General features: G+C 41.9%; 1 protein-coding gene across 4 annotated transcripts in view; it reads left to right on the top strand.

Annotated features, from left to right (window-relative positions):
- Window positions 1-18881, top strand: part of JAK2 (Janus kinase 2) — a 130782-nt gene extending 111901 nt beyond the window's left edge. For all 4 annotated transcript variants that reach the window (XM_006115137.3, XM_075931627.1, XM_006115140.4 and 1 more), the window contains 5 exons: window positions 245-369; window positions 4347-4519; window positions 6134-6251; window positions 7056-7169; window positions 12717-18881. In XM_006115137.3, the coding sequence (XP_006115199.2) occupies window positions 245-369; window positions 4347-4519; window positions 6134-6251; window positions 7056-7169; window positions 12717-12824 (638 nt within the window). In that variant the 3' untranslated portion in view covers window positions 12825-18881. The remainder of the gene's footprint in view (window positions 1-244; window positions 370-4346; window positions 4520-6133; window positions 6252-7055; window positions 7170-12716) is intronic.
- The last annotated feature ends 1426 nt before the right edge of the window (window positions 18882-20307 follow it).

The raw sequence follows: 20307 nt of genomic DNA, 5'->3' as shown, positions 1-20307 counted from the left end.
ATCTATCCATCTTACTTCCTTACAAAGTAAGAAGGTGATTTGATACACGTTACGTAAGACTGTTCTAGTCACTCATTTATATGAGGAAAGGAACTACACATGTTCTCATGGATCAAGAATAAAAGAGCCTCCAGGATGAAATATTTTCAGCACTGTGCTAGTACATTTATTTGCAGATACATTTAATTATTTGTTTTAAGAAATGATAAAAATCTAATCTTATATTTTGCATATTTTTAAAAAGGTCGTAGAAATTTGAGATTAATTATGGAATATTTACCATATGGAAGTTTACGAGACTATATCCAAAAACACAAGGAGAGGCTGGATCACAAGAAACTTCTAATGTATACTTCTCAGATATGCAAGGTAAGAAAACCTTTTGATATTGTTAACCGTGTATATACCTGCAATCTGTTAGCATTGCTTCCTTCTAAAAGAATGATTACAAATACCTTATTCAGCAAATGAATATTTTGTTTTCATTGCCAATGTGGGTTCACCATTTGTAAGTACAGGCTGTACCTCCCTAAACTAGAACTATCTGGTCTGGCAACATCTGTGGTCCAGTAGGACCATGGATGTTACTGGACCATAGAGCCCAGGTATAAGGAGGTCTGGTGGCAAGGCTAGGAGCGCAGCAGGGGGACCCATGGCAAGCGGGGGGGGGGGGAGAAGGGGTGTTCTGGTAGCTCAGTGGGGAGCTCTGGCCCGGAGGCAGCTAGCGGTACAGTGGGGAGCTCTGGCTGCTGGGGAGCTGTAGGTCCAACGGTGCTGCAGGGAACTCCAGCTCCAGGAATCCACAGCTGGGCTAGCAGTAGCCGGGCTGGTGCCAGGGCCAGAACGCAAGCCTGGGGTCAGGCATAGGCCAAAAGCACCTGACAATAAGGAAGAAGTGGAGGGGGGTGCTGGGAGGTCAATGATGGGCAAATCCTGGGTGCCAGACCAGGGAGGTCCAACCCGTAGGACAGAGTTAACTACATGTCATATTTCTCATAGCCCCACGGGCACTGGCTTCCCCTTCCTCCCGTCCCCTCCCTTGCTGCCTCTAATACAGAAGCAGTAAGGTGCAGTGGGGGATGCACATAGTCGAGAGGATTAACCAATAAGCCCAGGCTTATCTGTTAATCATGTAGTCATCTACACATTGACATGCCTAATTCAGAAACATTACCAGTTTCCCACTCCAGTGGCCTGACTGAGGAATCAGGACAGCCATGGGAGAAGCCTGGATTTGAGAGCGAGGTCAGGTTTTATGATGGAAACTAGGCATGTCATGGAAGGGGCATATATGGATTTTAAGGCGAAAGTGCCAGCCATAACATTGTTAATGTGCCACTCACAGAAAGGCACCAAGAGCTTGCATTGGAGGGCATTGGGCCATCCTTTCTCCTTACAGCTGATAAAGTACTGTTGCCTAATGGTGCCATCTAGTGGTATAAAGAAAATGAGGAAACGTTGTTCAAAAAGATTGACACAAGTCTGGGGCAGAGGCAGGCAGGAAACTATGTGGAGGGGGAAAACACCTGACCTGCTCAGGGCTGGATTTCCAGTTCGGCACATTAGGTATATGCTCGGGGCACTAGTGTGCTGGGGTTTGTTAGCTCTTCAAAATTGTGTGCAACACAGTGGTCAGCCATAGATTGGGGTGAGGCAGGAGTGTCACTGAGGCGCATAAGGTGTAAATCCGGCTCTGGACCTGCTGCCTGTGAGGTGCTCCTCCTCTAGCGCCATAGGTTTAATGTTTAGAGTCATATAGCATAAGACTAGGAGGAGTCACCAGACCATCTGGTCTGACTTCCTGCATCTCACATGCCTCCAGCACCATTCATGACCTGCATATTACACCCAACAGCCAAAAAGACACCAAGGAATTACAGCCCCCAGAATGTGTGCCACATGCAGAAAGGCCCTGCAATGTCAAGGAAAATTTTTATGCCAAAATGTTTGGTCAACATCCAAAATTTCGATGAGCAATTCTTGCTGGATTTTAGATGCATGGAAGGAAAGGAAAGGATTCTTATAAAAGCAGGGGTACTCAAACAGTGGGTTGCAACCCTGTTTTCATGGGGTTGCCAAAGCTTATGTTGGCCCTAGGACCCAGCAAAGCCTAAACCCTACCACACAGGCTAAAGTTATATGCCCCCACCCAGGGTAGAAGCCCTTGGGCTTCAGCTTCGGCTTCCCTACCCAGAGCGATGTTCCCTGTAAGCTCTGCACTTGGGCAGCCACCCAGGAGAGATTCAGTTACTGCCCAGCTGCTTAGCTGCATCCCACAGCATGTGTTTTTACTAGTAATGCACATTCATACAAGCCTTGGTGCACATAACAAAATTTTGAAAAATTGGAGAAAGTTAGAGGGAGCACTGGCCCAAAGAGGGGGTTGGGTGGACTCAGTCTTTGGTCCCTCCTCCTGGGGTCGTGTAGTAATTTTAGTTGAGAAGTGGGTTACAGAAAGGATGTTAAGATGCGGGTAATTGACTACTTACATAGCCAATACAATTTGTATCGACTACACGATCAGTTGATAAGGGAAGGCGGGATCTAGGAGCTACCCCTGCTGCGGCTCTGCAGTTTATATGTAGTAGGAGCTGGGTACCCAGGCAGCCTGGCTCCTACTACATTTAAACTGAAGAGCCTCAACTGGGATAGGTCCGGGACCCAGCATGAGCCAAGACTCGGACCGCTGCGCCTCTGCCTTTTAAATGTAGTAAGAGCCGCTCAACTCTTTAAAAGGCAGAGCCACAGCGGGGTAGGTCCAGGACCTGGCGGCTCTTACGTTTAAAAGACAGAGGCCCAGGACCAGCTACTCAGACCACTGCGCTTCTGTCTCCTCTGCCCTCCTCTGCGGAGATGGTGTTGGGGGAAACTGGCTTTTAAGCCAGCTCCCCCCCAGTACCAGCTCTTGCTCTTCCCCCCTGCTGCCTCTAAGACAGATGCAGCAAGGGGGGGTGGGAAAGTGAGTAGTGACTTGACTAGTCACTCACATCCCTAGGTTATGGTGCAATGAAGTTTGAGAATTGCTGGTCTAGAGTGATTGAACAGATGGCTTGCTTAATGTTTCCACACTGTTATACTTTAAAATTGGTCAGCTTCTACAAACACTCTGTGTTCTGTCCACTCCTCCCCACCACATACAACTGCCCAAACTAAGGATTTTCAACTTAGTAATAATAAAATCTGAAGTTGGATCCCCCCTAGGCATAGTTTGACTTCTATATTTTAGGGTGACACCTCGAGTCAGGCCAGTGGTGCCATGAGTGGGAGGGGGCAAATCATGTGTCTGTCTGAGGCTTGCAGTTTGAGGAGGCAGTGCCCACCCACCCTCACTCCATACATGCCCATGTTCCCCCTTCTCACATTTCAGCAGTGACCAAAGGAATAGTCACCATAGCCCAACTGCTTGCTCCTATAAGATGTTTGACATCTGAGGAGCAGCCAGAGCAGGAAGAACGTCTTATTCAAGACAGGGTTGGTCATAGATTTCCCCTACTCAGAGAATGAGAGTGAATGTTTGTGATAGGGGAGGATGGGAGGAAGAACATACTGGTTATGGGGATCAAGGAGGATGATAAAATAGAGCTGGATAGAACAAGGAGAGAAGGGGAAACAGAGCCTATTAACACTGGAAGTCAAACAGGCTGGGTTATTGGTTGGCACATTGTTATATGGTACAAGAAATTTGGCTTGACTTTCATTCTCCCTGGGCTAATGAATGGAGGTCTGCCAACACAGCATTTTGGGCCATGGAGAAGGAGGTGCAAGAACTGCCCTTCTGAATAAGCTAGAATTAATGTTGGGTGTGACTATACTGCACTGTAACTCGAAATAAGATATGCAATTTGAGTTATGCAAATTACGTATCTTATTTCAATGCTAATTCAAAATAGCTTATTTCATCAGCAGCACCAAATTTAGAAATAAAGCACTATTCCAAAACGTGCCTTACTCCTTGTAGAATGAGGTTTACAGGGACATCAGAATAGCGAGCCCGAAATAACGGGCTTGCTGTGAAGACACGGGATAGCTATTTGGGGATACTTCAGTATCCCCAAATAGCATTGCAGTATAGACATAGCCACTGGTGGGCTAAGAAGAGGATTGAGGAAGCATTAAGAAGCTCTCTCCAAAACATAGGCTTTCTGATTTAAAAAAAAAAAAGCCTGCTGTTCTCTTCCTGTATTTGGATTAAACTCTGTGAAACAAATTCACCACAGCCATAGACAAATGTGACTGCATTTAATTTGATGAAATTACAGCCACTTATGCCAGTGCTAAATTTGACCTTTTATCTCTATTAAGTTTTAAAAGCAATTATCTAATTTTTGTATTATCTTTACATTTAGGGCATGGAGTATCTGGGCACGAAAAGATATATTCACCGGGATCTAGCAACAAGAAACATCTTAGTGGAGAATGAGAACAGAGTTAAAATTGGAGACTTTGGTCTGACAAAAGTCCTGCCACAAGACAAAGAATACTACAAAGTAAAAGAACCTGGAGAAAGCCCTATATTTTGGTGAGTTTCCATTTGCTTAATGAAACCAGGCCGGATGTTTGTAGTACATAGAGAAGAATTGTATTGCACTGAAAGGTGCTAATATTTGTGCTTATTCTGGAGTCCCTGAAAGCCTAAGTCCATAGCTGTGGCTCAACATAAAAAGGCAAGTGCAGGATTTTAGTTACTGTAAATGTGGATATTTTCAAGCCGCTCTCATGAAGTTAATAATTGTCTATGTATTCTAGCTGGGGTTTTGAATTCTCCACTGTTATTTAGCAAAGGTGCTAAATGTTTGAGAAGTTTAAAAGAAACGTAAAAAATGTTATCCAAAGAAACCCTTTTTGGTGGACTCTCCCTCTCCCTTCTGCATTTTTACTTCTTGCAGATAACCAGATAGAAGTTCTCACTGTGTATTTAAAGTTTTCAGGTATCTTTGAGGTATCTATGGGTTGATTGTTCACATGATCTGCCTGCTAATAGCCTTTTCCATACCAAGGTCAGTGTCGTCTGACCACATCCAGCAAAGTTTCTTCCTGGACTGTGAGAGTAGAAGGTAATGTTCAGGTGAGGGATGAGTTTCTAGAATAGGTCCGAGTCATCAGGACACACTATAAACCCCTCCTCTTTGGTAACACTTTTCTGTAATAGATGCTTTTAAAAGCATAATCTAGAAGCAGTTTCCTTTCAGCTAGGAAAAGGAAACGTGCAGAAGACTCTGTAGTCTCCTAGAGACCTCAATATGTGTATTTTAGGCCGGGTCTACAATAAACCTGGAAGGTTGGCTTAAGGTATGCAGCTCCAGCTATGTGCACAGAGGGAGGCGAACAGGAGCAAACACTCCCATCTGACTGTGAGGAGTACCGGCACCGACCAGAGCTGCCCTCAGCATTCAATTTAGCATGTCTTAACTATACCCACTAAATCAAATGCCAGAAGATTGATCTCCAGCAGGAAAAGTGGAAACATGGCCTTAGTTTGCTTGGGAAACATTACAGTACTAATTATGAAGATGAGAACTCTAGGATATATTAAGGTAGCTGCATGTTTAAATGAAAGAGCTTAATTATTTGTACTCTTGAGCAGGGTACATGCTGGTTGTATGAGCAGTACTTGTCAGCTCTAAGTACTTTAGAAGCGTTACACTCTAAAGAAAAGAGTTAAGAATATAGTGTTCAGTATACATAGATATTAGATTATTGAGTACCTGGACTGAAGAACTTAAATAAGAGTATAGTTAGTTAGCATGAGCCAAATCAGTGACATTGATGGAAAGAGTCATTGACATGAATGGGCGTTGGGTCAGGCTCTTCACATGAGAGGATTTTTTGTGATGTTCATCATATTGCATAAGTGAGGCCGTTATGATAAACAGTTCTAAATACAATGTTGTAGAAACAGAAAGCAGGAAGATTTTAATTTTTTTTTTTAAAGTTAAAACAAAAAAAAAGCATAGATACAAATGATAGTAATGTAATGAAATGCAGAGGTATAAATGCCTGCAAACTTGTAATGAGAAAATCTTACCTACATGTAGATTTACATAGTTTGGAGTCCTAAAAAAAAGTGCAGAATAATGTTCCTTTTTCCTTCCATATTAACTTTGCTGATGTTTCCCATGACTTTTTGATACAGGTATGCTCCAGAATCGTTGACAGAGAGCAAGTTTTCTGTGGCCTCTGATGTGTGGAGTTTTGGTGTGGTCTTATATGAACTCTTCACATATATTGAAAAGAGCAAAAGCCCTCCAGTGGTCAGTGCATAGTTACAGGTTTCTGGTGTTCCTTCTCTCTCGAGCTTAACTAAAGTTTTAGATTGTGCATAGATCTAAATCTGTAATTATTTAGTGTTCCTTTTGTGCTTAATTGGATTTTCATAGTGCAGCATGCAGTTATTAATGTTTTTCAGTATATTTCCGCCTATAACAAGTCATACAATATTAATTAGAAGGTGTAAAATTATCTAACATCTGTAAAGGCCTTAGCCATATTAGTGTTTATAACTGTATGAGACAGTTTTAAAATATTCAAATGTCAGACTTTCTCTCTTACCGAATACTTAAAGCTTCAGATATGATATCCTAATGCTGTCTGCAACCATTTCCAAACAAAACAACATTAATGCTTCAGAGAGATCGTGAGCCAAATCTTTTAATACTCTTGGTTACACACTGTCTTTACATTTTTAAATTTTGAAATATTTAACTTTAAAGAGTTGCTATTTAATATCCTAGTGACTGGTAGACTAAGAAATATTTATTTCATTGCTACTCTAAGATATGAAGGCATTGCCCTGGTTCTTTCTGAATACAAACAGAAATATATATTTAATATTTCTGCCTTATCTGCATCATAATTACTATCCTTATTTAGTTTCTGACTTAATCTATTGTTATGATTTTACTTGTTCCTGATGTATTTGAAATTTTCCTTCTTAGTGTCCTTTTACGCCATTGGTCATAGATTTTTTTTCCCCCTCTTCCTCCATAAACAATACTCCAAAATATTACAAAGTATAATTCACTTTTAGATTAATAAAACTTGACTTTGTATTTCAGGAATTCATGCGCATGATTGGTAATGATAAACAAGGGCAGATGATTGTATTCCATTTGATAGAGCTTTTGAAGAACAATGGACGGCTGCCAAGACCAGATGGATGTCCTGATGAGGTATTCAAATTAATATTTTTGTCTTAATGTTGGATTAGCCAGAGTGAGTTCCGTGTTTTGTGGTACTTGGGTTATTGAAGCAACATCACTGTGACAGGTCAGGACCCCCTTGAGACTGTCACTTGATGTGCTGTGACACCACTGAGCCTGTTTGCCCTATAATAGCCTGGGTACCCTGCAATCATGTGTTGCTGAGCACGGTCTCAGCCTGCCCCAGCACAGACACAGGGAAGGGCCATGCCCCTCTGCTTGTAATAGACAGCAGACAATAGTGTGAGGGACATATTCTTAGCACATAGCCTTTCTGGGAGCTGAACCCTAAATAAATCTGTTTTATGATGCATGGAGACCTACAGAGTATAAGCTCATGAAATTCTCCCTCTTTCTCAGTGTAAATAGAGATATGCAGACTCCTTGTCCTTCCCCTACCAGATAATTATTTACACTGGGTTTATTAATAAACAACAGTGATTTTTATTAAGTATAAAAGGTGTAAGATTTAAGTAGCACGCAGAACAAAGTAGGTTACTAAACAAAATAAAACAGAACATTCAAACTAAGCTTAATACATTAAAGAAAATAGTTACAGATAACAGCTCACCCTAAAAGTTGTTCTAATAATCTTCACAGACCAGACATCCTTTCAGCCTGGGTCCAGGTCCTTCCTTCAGTTCAGTCTTAGTTGTTTCAAGAAATCCTATTGGGTGGGATTCCAGGGGAGAACTGACAGCCAGGATTACCTCTCTCCCCACCCTTAAATAGGATTTGCCTAAGGCAGGAATCCCTGTCTACCAAACCCAACTCGTCCTCCCTTTCTTGTGAAAAGATACAGAATCCAAGATGGATTCCAGCCTCAAGAGACATGGTCACAGGTCGTTATAGAGCCAGAGGCCATTTCTTATAGGCTGTTCCTAATGCTTAAAGAATAACTAAGTTCACTGTCTCTTGCTAATGAGCCATTAGCACTGTGTTTGGCTTCCTCATTGTTGTACCTGATGGGCTTTTCCCAATATGAACACATTGATAATAAATGTGCAGCCAATATTCCTAACTAGAGATACAAAAATGATGCATGTATAGAAATGGGATAATCATATTCAGTAATTCATAACCTTTCCAATGGTACATTATATGAGGCGTCTTGCATAAAATACATCTTGGTTATGTTATATTTATAGCATAAGTATATTTTCATAAAGCATATGGAATATTACATCACAATCACACAAAATGCATAGTCAAGTACACTGGAACGTTGTGCTGCTGTTTTATAGTAGTCTTATAGCAAGATATTATCAAACATTCAGCTCCCGCTTCTTAGTCTGGAAATCTGTCAATAACTTAAATGTAAAAATGTTGCTGAATATCTCTAGATACATTACCTGTCACCTATTGCAGACTTGGATTCAGAATTGCAAATTTATTAAGGCCCTTGGGAGATAAATAGATAGTTCAGTGTATTAACGTATCTGGTTGCCTTAATATTAGAGGAAAAATATTAATACAAGCATAAAGTCAAAAAATACAGACTTTATAATGGTCACAGTCACATTAACTTATCTATGTTTCATACTGTGTGTAATAATAGAAGTTTTACAACATAAATGGAAACTTTAAGCTACCTATCCTAATCTGAAAATAGGAATAGATAATACTATATATTGCTAGGTTCCTATTTAAGATTCCGTTAATATAAATAAACTTTGCATTTCCTGTCTTTTGTGATTTTAACTATACAACCTTATTATTAAACAGGAGGTTTTTTGCATTTAATTTCCAGATTTTTTTTTTTTTTAAAAAAAGCTAATGTTTTACTTGATTATTTTTCTTCCCAAACTTTGAAATGCACATATTTGTTAGGGAGGAGTCTGGCCTAATTCTGCAAAGATTTACATATCTGCTTAACTCTACACCCCTATGGGACTACTCATGTACTTAGTTAGTGGAACTGTATTCATAGTTTAATAATGTGTATAATTCTCGGCAGGATTGAGACTTGTATTGTAATTGTGTTGGATTTATATACAAACACTATATTTAGAAGTGGCTTCTGAAGTTGTGCTTGCATTTTGTGTATATAACTACTGGTAGTTGTTTTTTTTTATGAAAACCCCTTATTTGAGAACACAGACTGATCACGTATTCTGCCAAATGTCTTCAAAATATTCTAGTGTTATATATATTTTAACTGGTTCAGTTTTTGTAACCTTCCACATCTTTAGCCAGGCTTTCACAACTCAGATTGTTCAGGCCTCAAGGAAAGAAGATAACAAAAACTCATTAAATTTAAAAAAAATTCTACAACTTATCTCAATAATGATTACACGTTGGACATCCCTTATCCAGCACCCCTTGGGACGTGACTGGTCCCGAACCAAAGAATTTGCCGGACTAGAGAAGGTTCCCTGGCACCACCCCGAGCCACCAACTCTGCCAACTCCTGCTGGATTGCTGGCCCTGCTGTTGCTGACCCAGCCAGACTGCCTGCCGTGCTCCAGCAGCCTACACTGCCATGGGCTGTCACAAGCTCTGGCCCTGTGCTGCTAGGAGCTGGCTCTGGCCCAGGTCTGGCTGTCAGGGGTTGCCGAGGGCTCAGGCTCCAGTCCCAGTCCCGTGGCAGCCCATGGGCTCTGGCCCCGCTTCCGCAGGCTGTCCGGGGCTCCTGTCCCATGCTTCCAATGGGCTGGGCCTCCTGTCCCGTGGCAGCCCACAGATTCTGGCCCTGCTTTTTTTGTGGGCTGCCCGAGGCTCTGACCCCAGCCCACTCTGCCATGGGCTGTCTCCAGCCCCATCTTGCACTGCTGGGAGCTGCCCCAACCTGGTCCCAGTGCCACAGGCTGTCGGGGCTGCTCCTGGGAGCTGCCATCAGCGTCAGCCCCTACCCCGTCCTACTGCTTCAGCCTGGTCCCTCTGGATTGCCCTCCTGCCAGACCATGGATGTTGCCGGACTAGAGAATTCTGGTTTTGGGAGGTTCCACCTGTACTACCCTTTCAGGGGCAGATATTACATAACCTAGTGCAAATGCTTTTTCACGGTAAAAAAAAAAACTGTGAATCTCTCAACTTTTTACACCCTGGTGCACTGATGGATCACAAGCTATTAAGCTGTTAATTTTTCACTGGCTCAGAGTTCATTTTATGAGTTATTTTGGAGTTAATTTCTTATTTTGGAGAGAGAGAGACCTTGTCTGCAGAGGCATGTTTTGTCAACAAAACACTGCCTCTTAAGCAGGTAGTATTTGGTTGGTTTGTATTTGAAAGTTGGCTTGGATACTAGGAATGACTCGGATGAAACTGGATTCATGGGCAGAGTGCAGGTGAGCAAGTCAAAGCTGCTCTGCAAGTTATCCTGAGGACATAACCACCAAATCTGTAGAGGTAGTGATATAAGTACAATGGAAACTTCTTAGAGTAAATTAATCTTTTTTTCATAGGACAAATTTATTATTTGTAGAGGTTTATTAGAACTGGAGTAGCAGTTATTGAGATGTATTGAAACATATCAGTGGGACTTTGCGAACAAAATATAATGTTAACATTTTTAGGGCTGGGACAGAACATAATCTGGAAATGCTATCTTTGTAAGACTGGTCTTTGGTCTGTCTTGTAAAGTAAATGTGACACCTCTTCATATTTTTAGAAACATTCATTTAAAAAAAACAAATCCTCCTTTTTGAAAATGGGTTCACTACTTCAAGGATTTACCCAGCCTTTTCCCTCAAACTTAAAGCCATGCTCTTAAAACATTCCTCTGGTAGATCAAAGCTAGATGCCATCATTCACTGCTTTTGCTTATGTCCACCAAATAAAGTGGTTAGACAGACATGAGCTTAGGAGCTGAGCATTCAGTCTCTGCAGCACTGTGGCCCCCTAGCACTCAGAAGCAAAAGACTAATTCATAGATCCTTCTGCGGGGGGGGGGGGGGGTGAGTGAGTGAGTTAGTTTAAAAACAAAAGTGTCGGTACTCCAGGGGAAAAGTTGTTGAGCTCTGACTGGAGGTGTCGGTACTGCACCCTGGGAAGTACCATCACAAAAAAAGCACTGCCCTTCTGGCAGCTACTATACTGACAGACCAGCTCAAAGTATTTGAAACTAGTTGAAGTTTCTATGTGTGTAATACTAATTGTTCTTTGAATAGTGTCCCTGTGGGTGCTCCACTTCCGGTGCATGTTCATCCCAAGCACCTTTGATTGGAGATTTTCATTAGCGATGTCCATTCAACTTATGCATGCACTGCTGATATACTTATACCCTGCTCCAAAGCTATATAAGGCTGCACAGGCAAACCATCCTCAGTTCCTTCTCAAAAACCTCTGCCTAAGATGGAGCTTAGCATTGTGAGTGCCTCAGCTAGTTGCTAGGTTCATTCTACTTAGTTTACTTCAATTAGTTGGAGGAAAGGTCACTAGTAGTGGTTAGTTACTGCTTATAGAATTATTGTTTTATTTTCTCTGAGGACATCTTCTCTGTAAGGGGCATGCCCAGTTTACTGAGGCTTAAATGTGCCTCACATGTAGAGAGGTGATCCCAGTCAACAACAGATGCCCTGAATACATACATTCACAGCCTGAGAGACTCTCCTGTCCCACAGAAGCGTCACTTTTATTTAGCCCTCAAGTCGAAGGCACAGAAGAACTGGGAAATCAAGCTCCATCTTAATAATGGAGCACTTTTTTCACCCTGTTTAGAACCAGGTCAGAGAATTTATTTGTACATCACTCCCCGTGGATAGCTCATGGCCCTCTGATGTCAAAGTAGCACTATCCTAGAAATAAGAAAGCCTCAGAGACCTCCTCTACCAATCTTAAGAGGAGTTCTAAATCATTCTTAACGTACCACATCAAAAAGACCTCGCTTTCTGACCTGGTCAACTGTCTTTGAGGCTTTCAAAGATACTGTCCTTGAGGCTCAGTGAAGGGATCTTCCAGCAAGGCAGGAACAGTGAAGGGATCTTCCAGCAAGGCAGGAAAATCCTACAGTTCTAAGAGTAAACATGGCTCCAAGAAGGTTCTAGTACGCCTAGTGGAGGTGGTCAGAGCAAACACATAAGCTCAGTACTGTTAGACTTAACCCCTCTCTTGGTATCCTTATTGAGTTCTTTGGTACCATACAAGATTAAGCCTCCATCTACATCAGCGTCAGCTGTGAAGTACTCAAAACCAGTAGTACAGTCCTGCAGAGACAAACATATCAATTCAGCAGTGCTGTGGCTCCATTTGGTGCCACAAAATGTTAAGTGTCTGAATGATTTATCAGTGACTACTGAACTGGAATCTTCATTGCTAGGAGGTACTACTACTATCTCGCAGTACTGAGAACCTCTCGGTTTCTAGCCCTTATTTGTCCTGGGAACTGTCACCTCCCTTTTTGGTCAGAGCTCCCTCGTAGAGGAAGAGGATGATGGAGACCTCCCTTCAGCATCAATGACCTGTTCAGGTTCTCCTTTGTATCCAAATACAAACCTGCTCTCTCAGAGAGTCAGGGAAGATGTCTGGGGATCTCATAATGCCTGGTGTGAGTAATCTCTTTTCTGATGTCTTTTTTAGATGTATGCCATCATGACAGAATGCTGGAACAATACCATAAATCAGCGTCCCTCTTTTAGGGAGATTGCTCTGCGAGTGGACCGTATAAGAGACAACATGGGTGGATAAGAGAACTGAAGATAATTCAGAGGACGTAGTGGAAGACAGAATAAAATCTGTCCTTTGGGTTGCTGTGGATTATACATGCATCTATCTACATAAGTGCAGGGGATTGGACTAGATGAGCTCTTGAGATCCCTTCTGGTCCTCTAATTCTATGATCTTTGCTATGGGCAAAATGTATGTGAAAATATTCTATCAGAACCAGCAACTGTGAGGAATTCTGGTCATTTTCTTCATCAGGATACATTTGCTACTATAAGGACACAACAACAAAATACTTTAATAGAAAGGGTGTTAATTTTCTAACCAGTGCCCTAATATGTGGTCAATTTGCATCACCAGTATTTGCCTTACTTGGCAATGCAAAAAAGAGTGACTTACCACTTTAGTGGGGTTTTTAGGAAGATGAAAAGACTGGATGTATTTCTTTGCCAAGGTGGAGATGCACAGAATATATTTTTAGTGTTTTCACACTGAATGTATAGCAACTTAGCATCCTGTGTAGTGTGCTGCACAAGGGCTTGTGCTTTATTAATATAGTTTTATAATTTTTCAATGTCAACGCAGAATTGGCTTCTTTGTAGGACAAATTGAAGAAGGGTTAGATAATTTACTAAGCAACTTTCAATGTGCCTGTTTGAGTCCATTATTAGCCAGCAATACATGCAAAGGTATGTATTAGGCTGTTGTGTAATGTACTGTAAATATTTTGAAGGAAAGGGAACAAATTTTAGTTTTATTTGTATAGCAAATCCTGTCCCCACCAAATTTTAACTTGTGAAATGGACAAGCATAGAAACAGCACAATCTCCCTTCTCCCCCATGTATCTGCTGCAGAAGTGCTGGGTTCTCTCCACATTTTATGAAAATACAGATGGCAAGTGGAATTAAAACTGCTTCAGATAAAGCAATTACTTCAGTGGGCCACTTATGAGAATAAGAATGCTAAACATGTTATTAACCATATTACATGCAGTTATTTTGTCTATCTTAGTAACCTTAATATGATGATGAATTTAACTTTAAGGATTCTGCTTGGGGACTGAACACCTCCAAATCCACGATTCAGTATTATGAATGATTAACAGTGTCCTTGTGCCCCCACTCCCAAAAAGGAGTTTACAACAAAACTCCTACCTATGTGATCTGGTCTGCTTGCTAATGGAGTTGTACCATCCCATCTCAGATTTCCCTTCCTCTGATAAAACACCAGAGGGGTTGGGGAGAAGGTGATATCAGTGAGATTTCATGGGCAGAAATTCCTTCACATCAGTCTGAGGTTTAGGAACCAGGATTTGCCACCCTGCAAACAGGAACAGGCCCCACTCTCGGAACCCTGTGGGATCTGCGGAAACCAGAGATACCCATACAGACTCCCTGTATATTTATCTTGGCTCTGGTTCCAGTTCTGGCCTCAGTCCTTTTAATATAAGTCAAGGAGCTGTACAAAAAAGATAAATACAGCTCCAGACTCAAAAGCCCTTTCTAGGGGACTCATGGTCTTCTTCCCTGGTCCATTACAGACCCACATAAGAGGTATACAATCTGTTGAGGTTAACGGAAGCCCCTTACCCTGTTACAGAGGGGAGTGTCCCAAGGAAGTGTTGCACTGTCCTCTCCTTCAACCCTTCCTGCACCCACACCCCCTCTTCCCAGCACCTGCACCCTCACCCCGTCCTCCACCCATGCTCCATCCCACACATCACCCTCCTTCTCACACCTTTTTATCCCCAAATTCCCTCCTAGACCTTGCACCCCCCACCTCCTCCTACACCCTGCCTCAGCCCAGAGCCTGCACCACAGACCTACTCCCACACCCACATTCCCTCAGAGCCCAACCCCTCACCCCTCCTGCACACAACCTCCCTCCCAGAGCCTGTCCACCCTTGCACCTCAGTCCCTTTCCTCAGCCCAGAGCCTGCACCCAAACTCCCTCCCAAAGCCTGTACCCCTTCCCCCACCCAAATTCTCTCCCAGAGTATTATGTGGATGGGATATGAGGGTAGGAAGCTGTGTGTGGAGTGTCCCCTCCATGAATATTTCTTGGGGGCACGATCTCCATTATCTCTAGCTGTAAGTCAATGACTGGTGTTTTCTAATTCCAGCCATATGATCCTATTTGATCTCTTAAAATATGGTAATTTATAAACTAAATTTAACTCTAAATTGCCTTGTTAGTGTGGTTGTTCACCTTTGTTTTTGTTGAGCAAATCTCATTTTCAGGGAAGCTGACAACCACACCTGGCACCTAGGCAAAGTGTCAGGGGCATCTCTGTTGGAAGGGGCGGGGCAGCCAGCCCTCAGTGCTGCCAGGAGTTCCCTCCCATGACCCCAGACCTTACAGCTGCCTGGAGCACATTGCACAGCACTCCAGTGGTGATTTAAAGGACCCAGGGCTCCCAGCCACCACTGCTGCTACTGTGGCAGTGGCGGGAAGCCCCGGGCCAGTTGTTCTGTTTCTCCCTGCTTCCCCCTTCCCCCCACCGGCTCAATTGGGCCTGCTCTCTTTAGAGGCACTTTTGTTCTATGAACCTTTGTTCATAGATCCAGATTTTTAGTCAAGTGGAATATTCATTTTTAAATAAATTGACAGCAGATTAATTACACAGGAAAATCATCGCAGACATTGAGGGGCACAGTAGTGCTGTCACGATATCTAAGAAAATTGCTTTTAAAAAGTACCTAAGTTCTAACAATGCTTACCCAGTGTTCAGCTTAGCCCCGTGCCAGTATGAGAATGGTTTGTGCCTCTATGGGACACCCTCCTGCAGATCTTACTTAGGCAGTCTTATGTTGACCAAAAACAGGAAGACTTTGCCAAGGGCAAGAAGAGCAAGCTCAGGCCTTCTATTCTGAAAATTGTATTTTACCAATAATTTATGCTTCTGTTGCCACAAAATTTGAAACACTTTAAGCGTTTTTTTAAAAAGTAACTTCACCATATATTTGTCAAATGCTTTTTTTTTTCAAATCAGTTATTGCATTTCTGTACAGTGTTTTGAACTTGATTTTAAAATTTGTGCAAAAGATGTCTGTAGAGTCTTAACTTTGTATGATGAGTTTTGTAGGAATTTTGTTTCGTTTTGTTTTTGTAACCAAACAAAATATTCTAGCTTTATAAGCATTAAACAGCATTATTGCTGGGATAACAAATGCAGAAATCTAAAATGGCAGTGTATAACACTCAGTAGGTGGGATCCATGAAAGTCCATATGCACCTGAGCCCCAGATTTAGGAGCCTACATCCTGGTTTAGGCACTTACGTGCCAGTTTTAGCTTCACTGATATGTGAAAAACTCCTGCCAAACCCTGTAAGCACCTAAACTTACTGAACACCAAAGTGTTTTGAAGTAAAAGATCCCTAGGTACCTCTGTTTCTTCCTCTGGGTATGTGCTGCCTCATTCTTTTGGCATATTGGGCTGCATTAGTAGGAGCATTGCCAGTAGATGGAGGGAAGTGATTAATCCCATCTGAGGACAAATCTGGAATCCAGTTTTGGGCCCCCTACTCCACAAAGGATGTGGACAAACTGAAGAGTATCCACTGGAGGGTAATGAAAATTATTAGGGGACTAGGGCACATGACTTACGAGAGGCTGAGGGGACTGGGCTGCTTTTAGGGATGTAAAATCCCATTTAATCGGTTAACAGGTTAAACATTATTTTAACCAGTAAACCAATTAAGAGGCAGGAGGGTTGCTCAAGCCTCACTGAACTGGAGCAGCCTCCACACTGCTTTAAGCAGGAGCTGATTTAGCCTCACCCTCTCTGCGGTGGGCCCAGGCATATTGCAGGCAGGGGATACTCCAGTCATCCAGAGCAGCCCCTGTCTGCAGGGTGCTGGGGCCTGCGTTGGGCAGGCCCCTCCCTAACCCCCCATGAGGCTGGAGCAGCTCCCTGCCTGCCGCTGGTGAGGAGCTGCTCCAGCCCCCACCAATTAACAGTTATCCAGAACAATTAAGGGTGATTTACTGGTAAGCTGGCTACTTCGTTAACCTTTCACCTCCTAGCTTTTTTAGTTTACAGAAGAAAAAAGTGAAGAGGGATTTGATAGTAGAGGGGGAGGTGCCAAAGAGGTTGGAGAGAGGCTGTTCTCAGAAGTGCAGATGATAGAAGGCGCAATGATCTCAAGTTGCAATGGGGGAAGATCACAACTGGATATTAGAAAAATAAACCTATTTCACTAGGAGGGTGATGGAGGGTGATGAAGCACTGGAATGGGTTACTAGGGAGGTGCTGGAATCTCCATCCCTAGAGATTTTTAAGGCCTGGCTTGACAAAGCCATGGCTGGAATGATTTAGTTGGGGGAGATCCTGCTCTGAGCAAGGGGTTGGACTAGATGGCCTCCTGAGATCTCTTCCAACCCTAATCTTCTATCTAGCTGACCAGATGCCTGTCTCCAGTCTGAGCCCATTAGCTAGAGAAGGACAGGCATTCAGACACATAACTTGTGTGCAGGGCTCAATCCTGTAGGCAGGCTCAGAGCCCCCTTACCACATGAAATCCAAGGACTGGACACAGGGTCAAGAAGTCCTGACCTTAGATTTCAAACCTTCCAAGCACTGTTTCATTATTTATTAACCGTGCAATGGGGAAAAGGGAGCCTTACTTCAGGCTGCCCCATAGCCAAGCGGTTAGACCATTCTCCTTGGATACACCCTTCAAATGCTCCCTAGCTGGGGGGGTTGTGGAGAATTGAACCTGGGTCTCCCACATCCTAAATGAGTACACTAACCACTGGCTAGGAGTTATCCAGTTGGTGCTACTCTACCACCACTATTGGTAGGGTGAGGTAGGTGCCTGATTCCCTCAAGAAACACTTTAGGTGCCTAAGACACCTAACTCCAGGCAGCAGGTTCCTGTTAATAGATTGTTACTTAGACATAGGTGCCTCCCTGTAACCTGGATTTAGATGCATCTCTCCAAGAGAAGGTGGGGCAGGTCTTAGCAAAGACATTTCTAACTGGCAGCTCTCACTGGCTAGCCTAACAAGCATGCTGGCTTTTGTGACTGTCTCTCCCCAATGATTGTAGAGGTACCTAACTCAGTTTGGTGGATCGCTGTGTTCCTGTAATTTTCTAGGTGACTAAAAATTGAGCTGTGACATGCGGTATTGCAACACTTAAGGCCCTTCATTGATCCCACCCTAGGTTTCCAATATTCAAGAGACACAGAATATAGCTTGTTTATGTAAAAATCTCAGGGACATTTTGTGTAATGCAATGAAGAGATCTTCCATACTGCTATTATTTTCACATGAATAAAAGCCCTTTGCTTGTTCTAGTACAGTATGACTGATTTCATACTCTATTTGATTTCATAAGTAGTGTTAGAACTTAAAATTTTTGAAGTTCTGTATTTTATTAAAACATTGTTAAAAACATGTTTTTTATTTTTTATATTCATTTTAATTTGTAGAGAGACGCTACAAATTTACATCAAATTTTTGTTCTGTTGGACAGGGATAACTTAATCCATTGTAACAATTATCTATATTAAAGGCTTGATCCCCATAGCCCAGTAAAATCATTAGGAGCTAAGAATGCTTAGCACTTTCAGGAGTTATGCAGTACCTTGCAAGACTGAGAACTTATGGACAAAAAAAAAAGATTCAGACAAAAATAATCCCTTTCACAAATATAACTGTTCTGTTGGTTTTTAAAAGAATACAAAACAGTGATTTTGCTGGACTTGTTAATGCCAAATGTGGTAACCTTTAAAATCAATGTACTTCAGAAATTAGTTCCTATTCGTTACAGAAGCTATATATATGCTCTAGTATTTTGTTTTATATTCTATAGTCTGCATTAACAGATAAGCCATAATTATTTTACTTTCTTCAAATGGCATTCAGTTTGTAACATTTTCTTGTTATTTATAATGCTGTGATTTGTTGTGAAAAAGTGCTCCGTCCTACCTGTACATGACTGCTGCTATAAAGTGAAATTTTTATTACAGCTACTGCTTTTCAGATTTTTATATTTACAGGAAAATCATTTTAATATAAATGAAGTATATTATAAAAAAGTCTTCACAAACACAAATGTGTTTTTATTTCCAAATATAATACTGGTCTGTGGCCCACTAAATGTGAATATATTTAGCTTCAAAATTCATTCTTAAGTATATTCCAAAAAGTTGCAACAGTCATGTACTAAGCAACAGGAATGAGTTTGCATAAAGCTATGACCTAATCCAATAAGAAGGAAATCAGCAGCTAATAAGAGTTTGGACAAATCACAGTATCTGAGAAACACTTCCATAGTTTTCAGACACCAATTATGTATATCCCTATGAATATAATTGTACCAATACATATATTTCAAAGAATATTAAAATGATTTTTAAAAAATCTGTTTCTTCTAATTTTTGCATAGTTTTACAACAACCTTATCCTTCAAAAAATAACACTGACTCCAGTGTCACTTTAAAGACTTAACACATTTAGTAGGGCATAATAAATCCTCAGTGAATTGTATCGACTGAAAAATTATGCCCTAATAAATTTTAAGCTTTAAAGTACCACTAGACACGTTTTTGCTGAAACCTTTTCCTATGACTAGTCCTGTGGCACCTTAGAGACGAACAGAAATATATAGCATCATGAGCTTTCAGTAACAGTAGGGGAAATAGGAAGTACTGCTAAGGATTTATTTGAGTCAGTATGATCCTGAGAGTAGGATCAGCAACATGGGATAGTAGTTTGCTATTATAATTAGATGTTTAAGTTGTGAGAAAGTATGTGTGTTGATGAACATTGGCGACTCCTCTCATAGACAGCTGAGGAAGATATTACACATTTCATGCAAAGACAAACAAATGGGAGCATAAAAGAGCTGACAAAGCAGGATATGCTAGAAACTATCTTCAAAAAAAGCAAGTACAGATAGTTGTGACATAAGGTCTGGAAGATGGGAGACTTGCTAAGCAAGCATTGAACTGAGTACTTGCGGGAAGAAAGAGAAAGCACAGATGGCCAAAGACTGGTAGAAGACGGTTACAAAGTATATTGACTGTGTGTGCATCACCTGGGACGAAATACCACAACAAGCAAGCGCTTGTAATCAATGGAGGAACTGGATTGTTCATTGAGTCAGCATCACAGGAAGAATTAAGGTAGGAGTGGCAGGAGTGAAATACCATGGTAGGAGTCAACCATGAGTTCACCATCAGAACAGCCTGGATATAATCAAGGAAGATTCCTGCTCTGCCCTAAGACTGATCTATTTAAACAGGAAGTTGAGCAAAAGAGGAGGGGATGGGAAGCAATCCAGCTTGCAAATGGGTAGTGATCTTTGCCCTAGACTCCCAGAAGAATATCCTGAGCAGGCTCGGATCAAACACTTTGCTTGAGGACTTGAGCTGAGCTTATACAGCAAGAGTCCTAAGGTAAGGGTTTCTGGAACTCTTTTCCTTCCATGAGATACTTATTTTTTCTTTTGGTCCTCCTACCCCAGATCCCTTGTTAGAGAGTTTATGGTGTCCCAG

This window comes from Pelodiscus sinensis, chromosome 6 (assembly GCF_049634645.1).
Source record: "Pelodiscus sinensis isolate JC-2024 chromosome 6, ASM4963464v1, whole genome shotgun sequence".
Classification (NCBI taxonomy): domain Eukaryota; kingdom Metazoa; phylum Chordata; order Testudines; family Trionychidae; genus Pelodiscus; species Pelodiscus sinensis.
The sequence above is the reverse complement of the archived record's forward strand: the minus strand, read 5'-3'. Positions and strand labels throughout refer to the sequence as shown.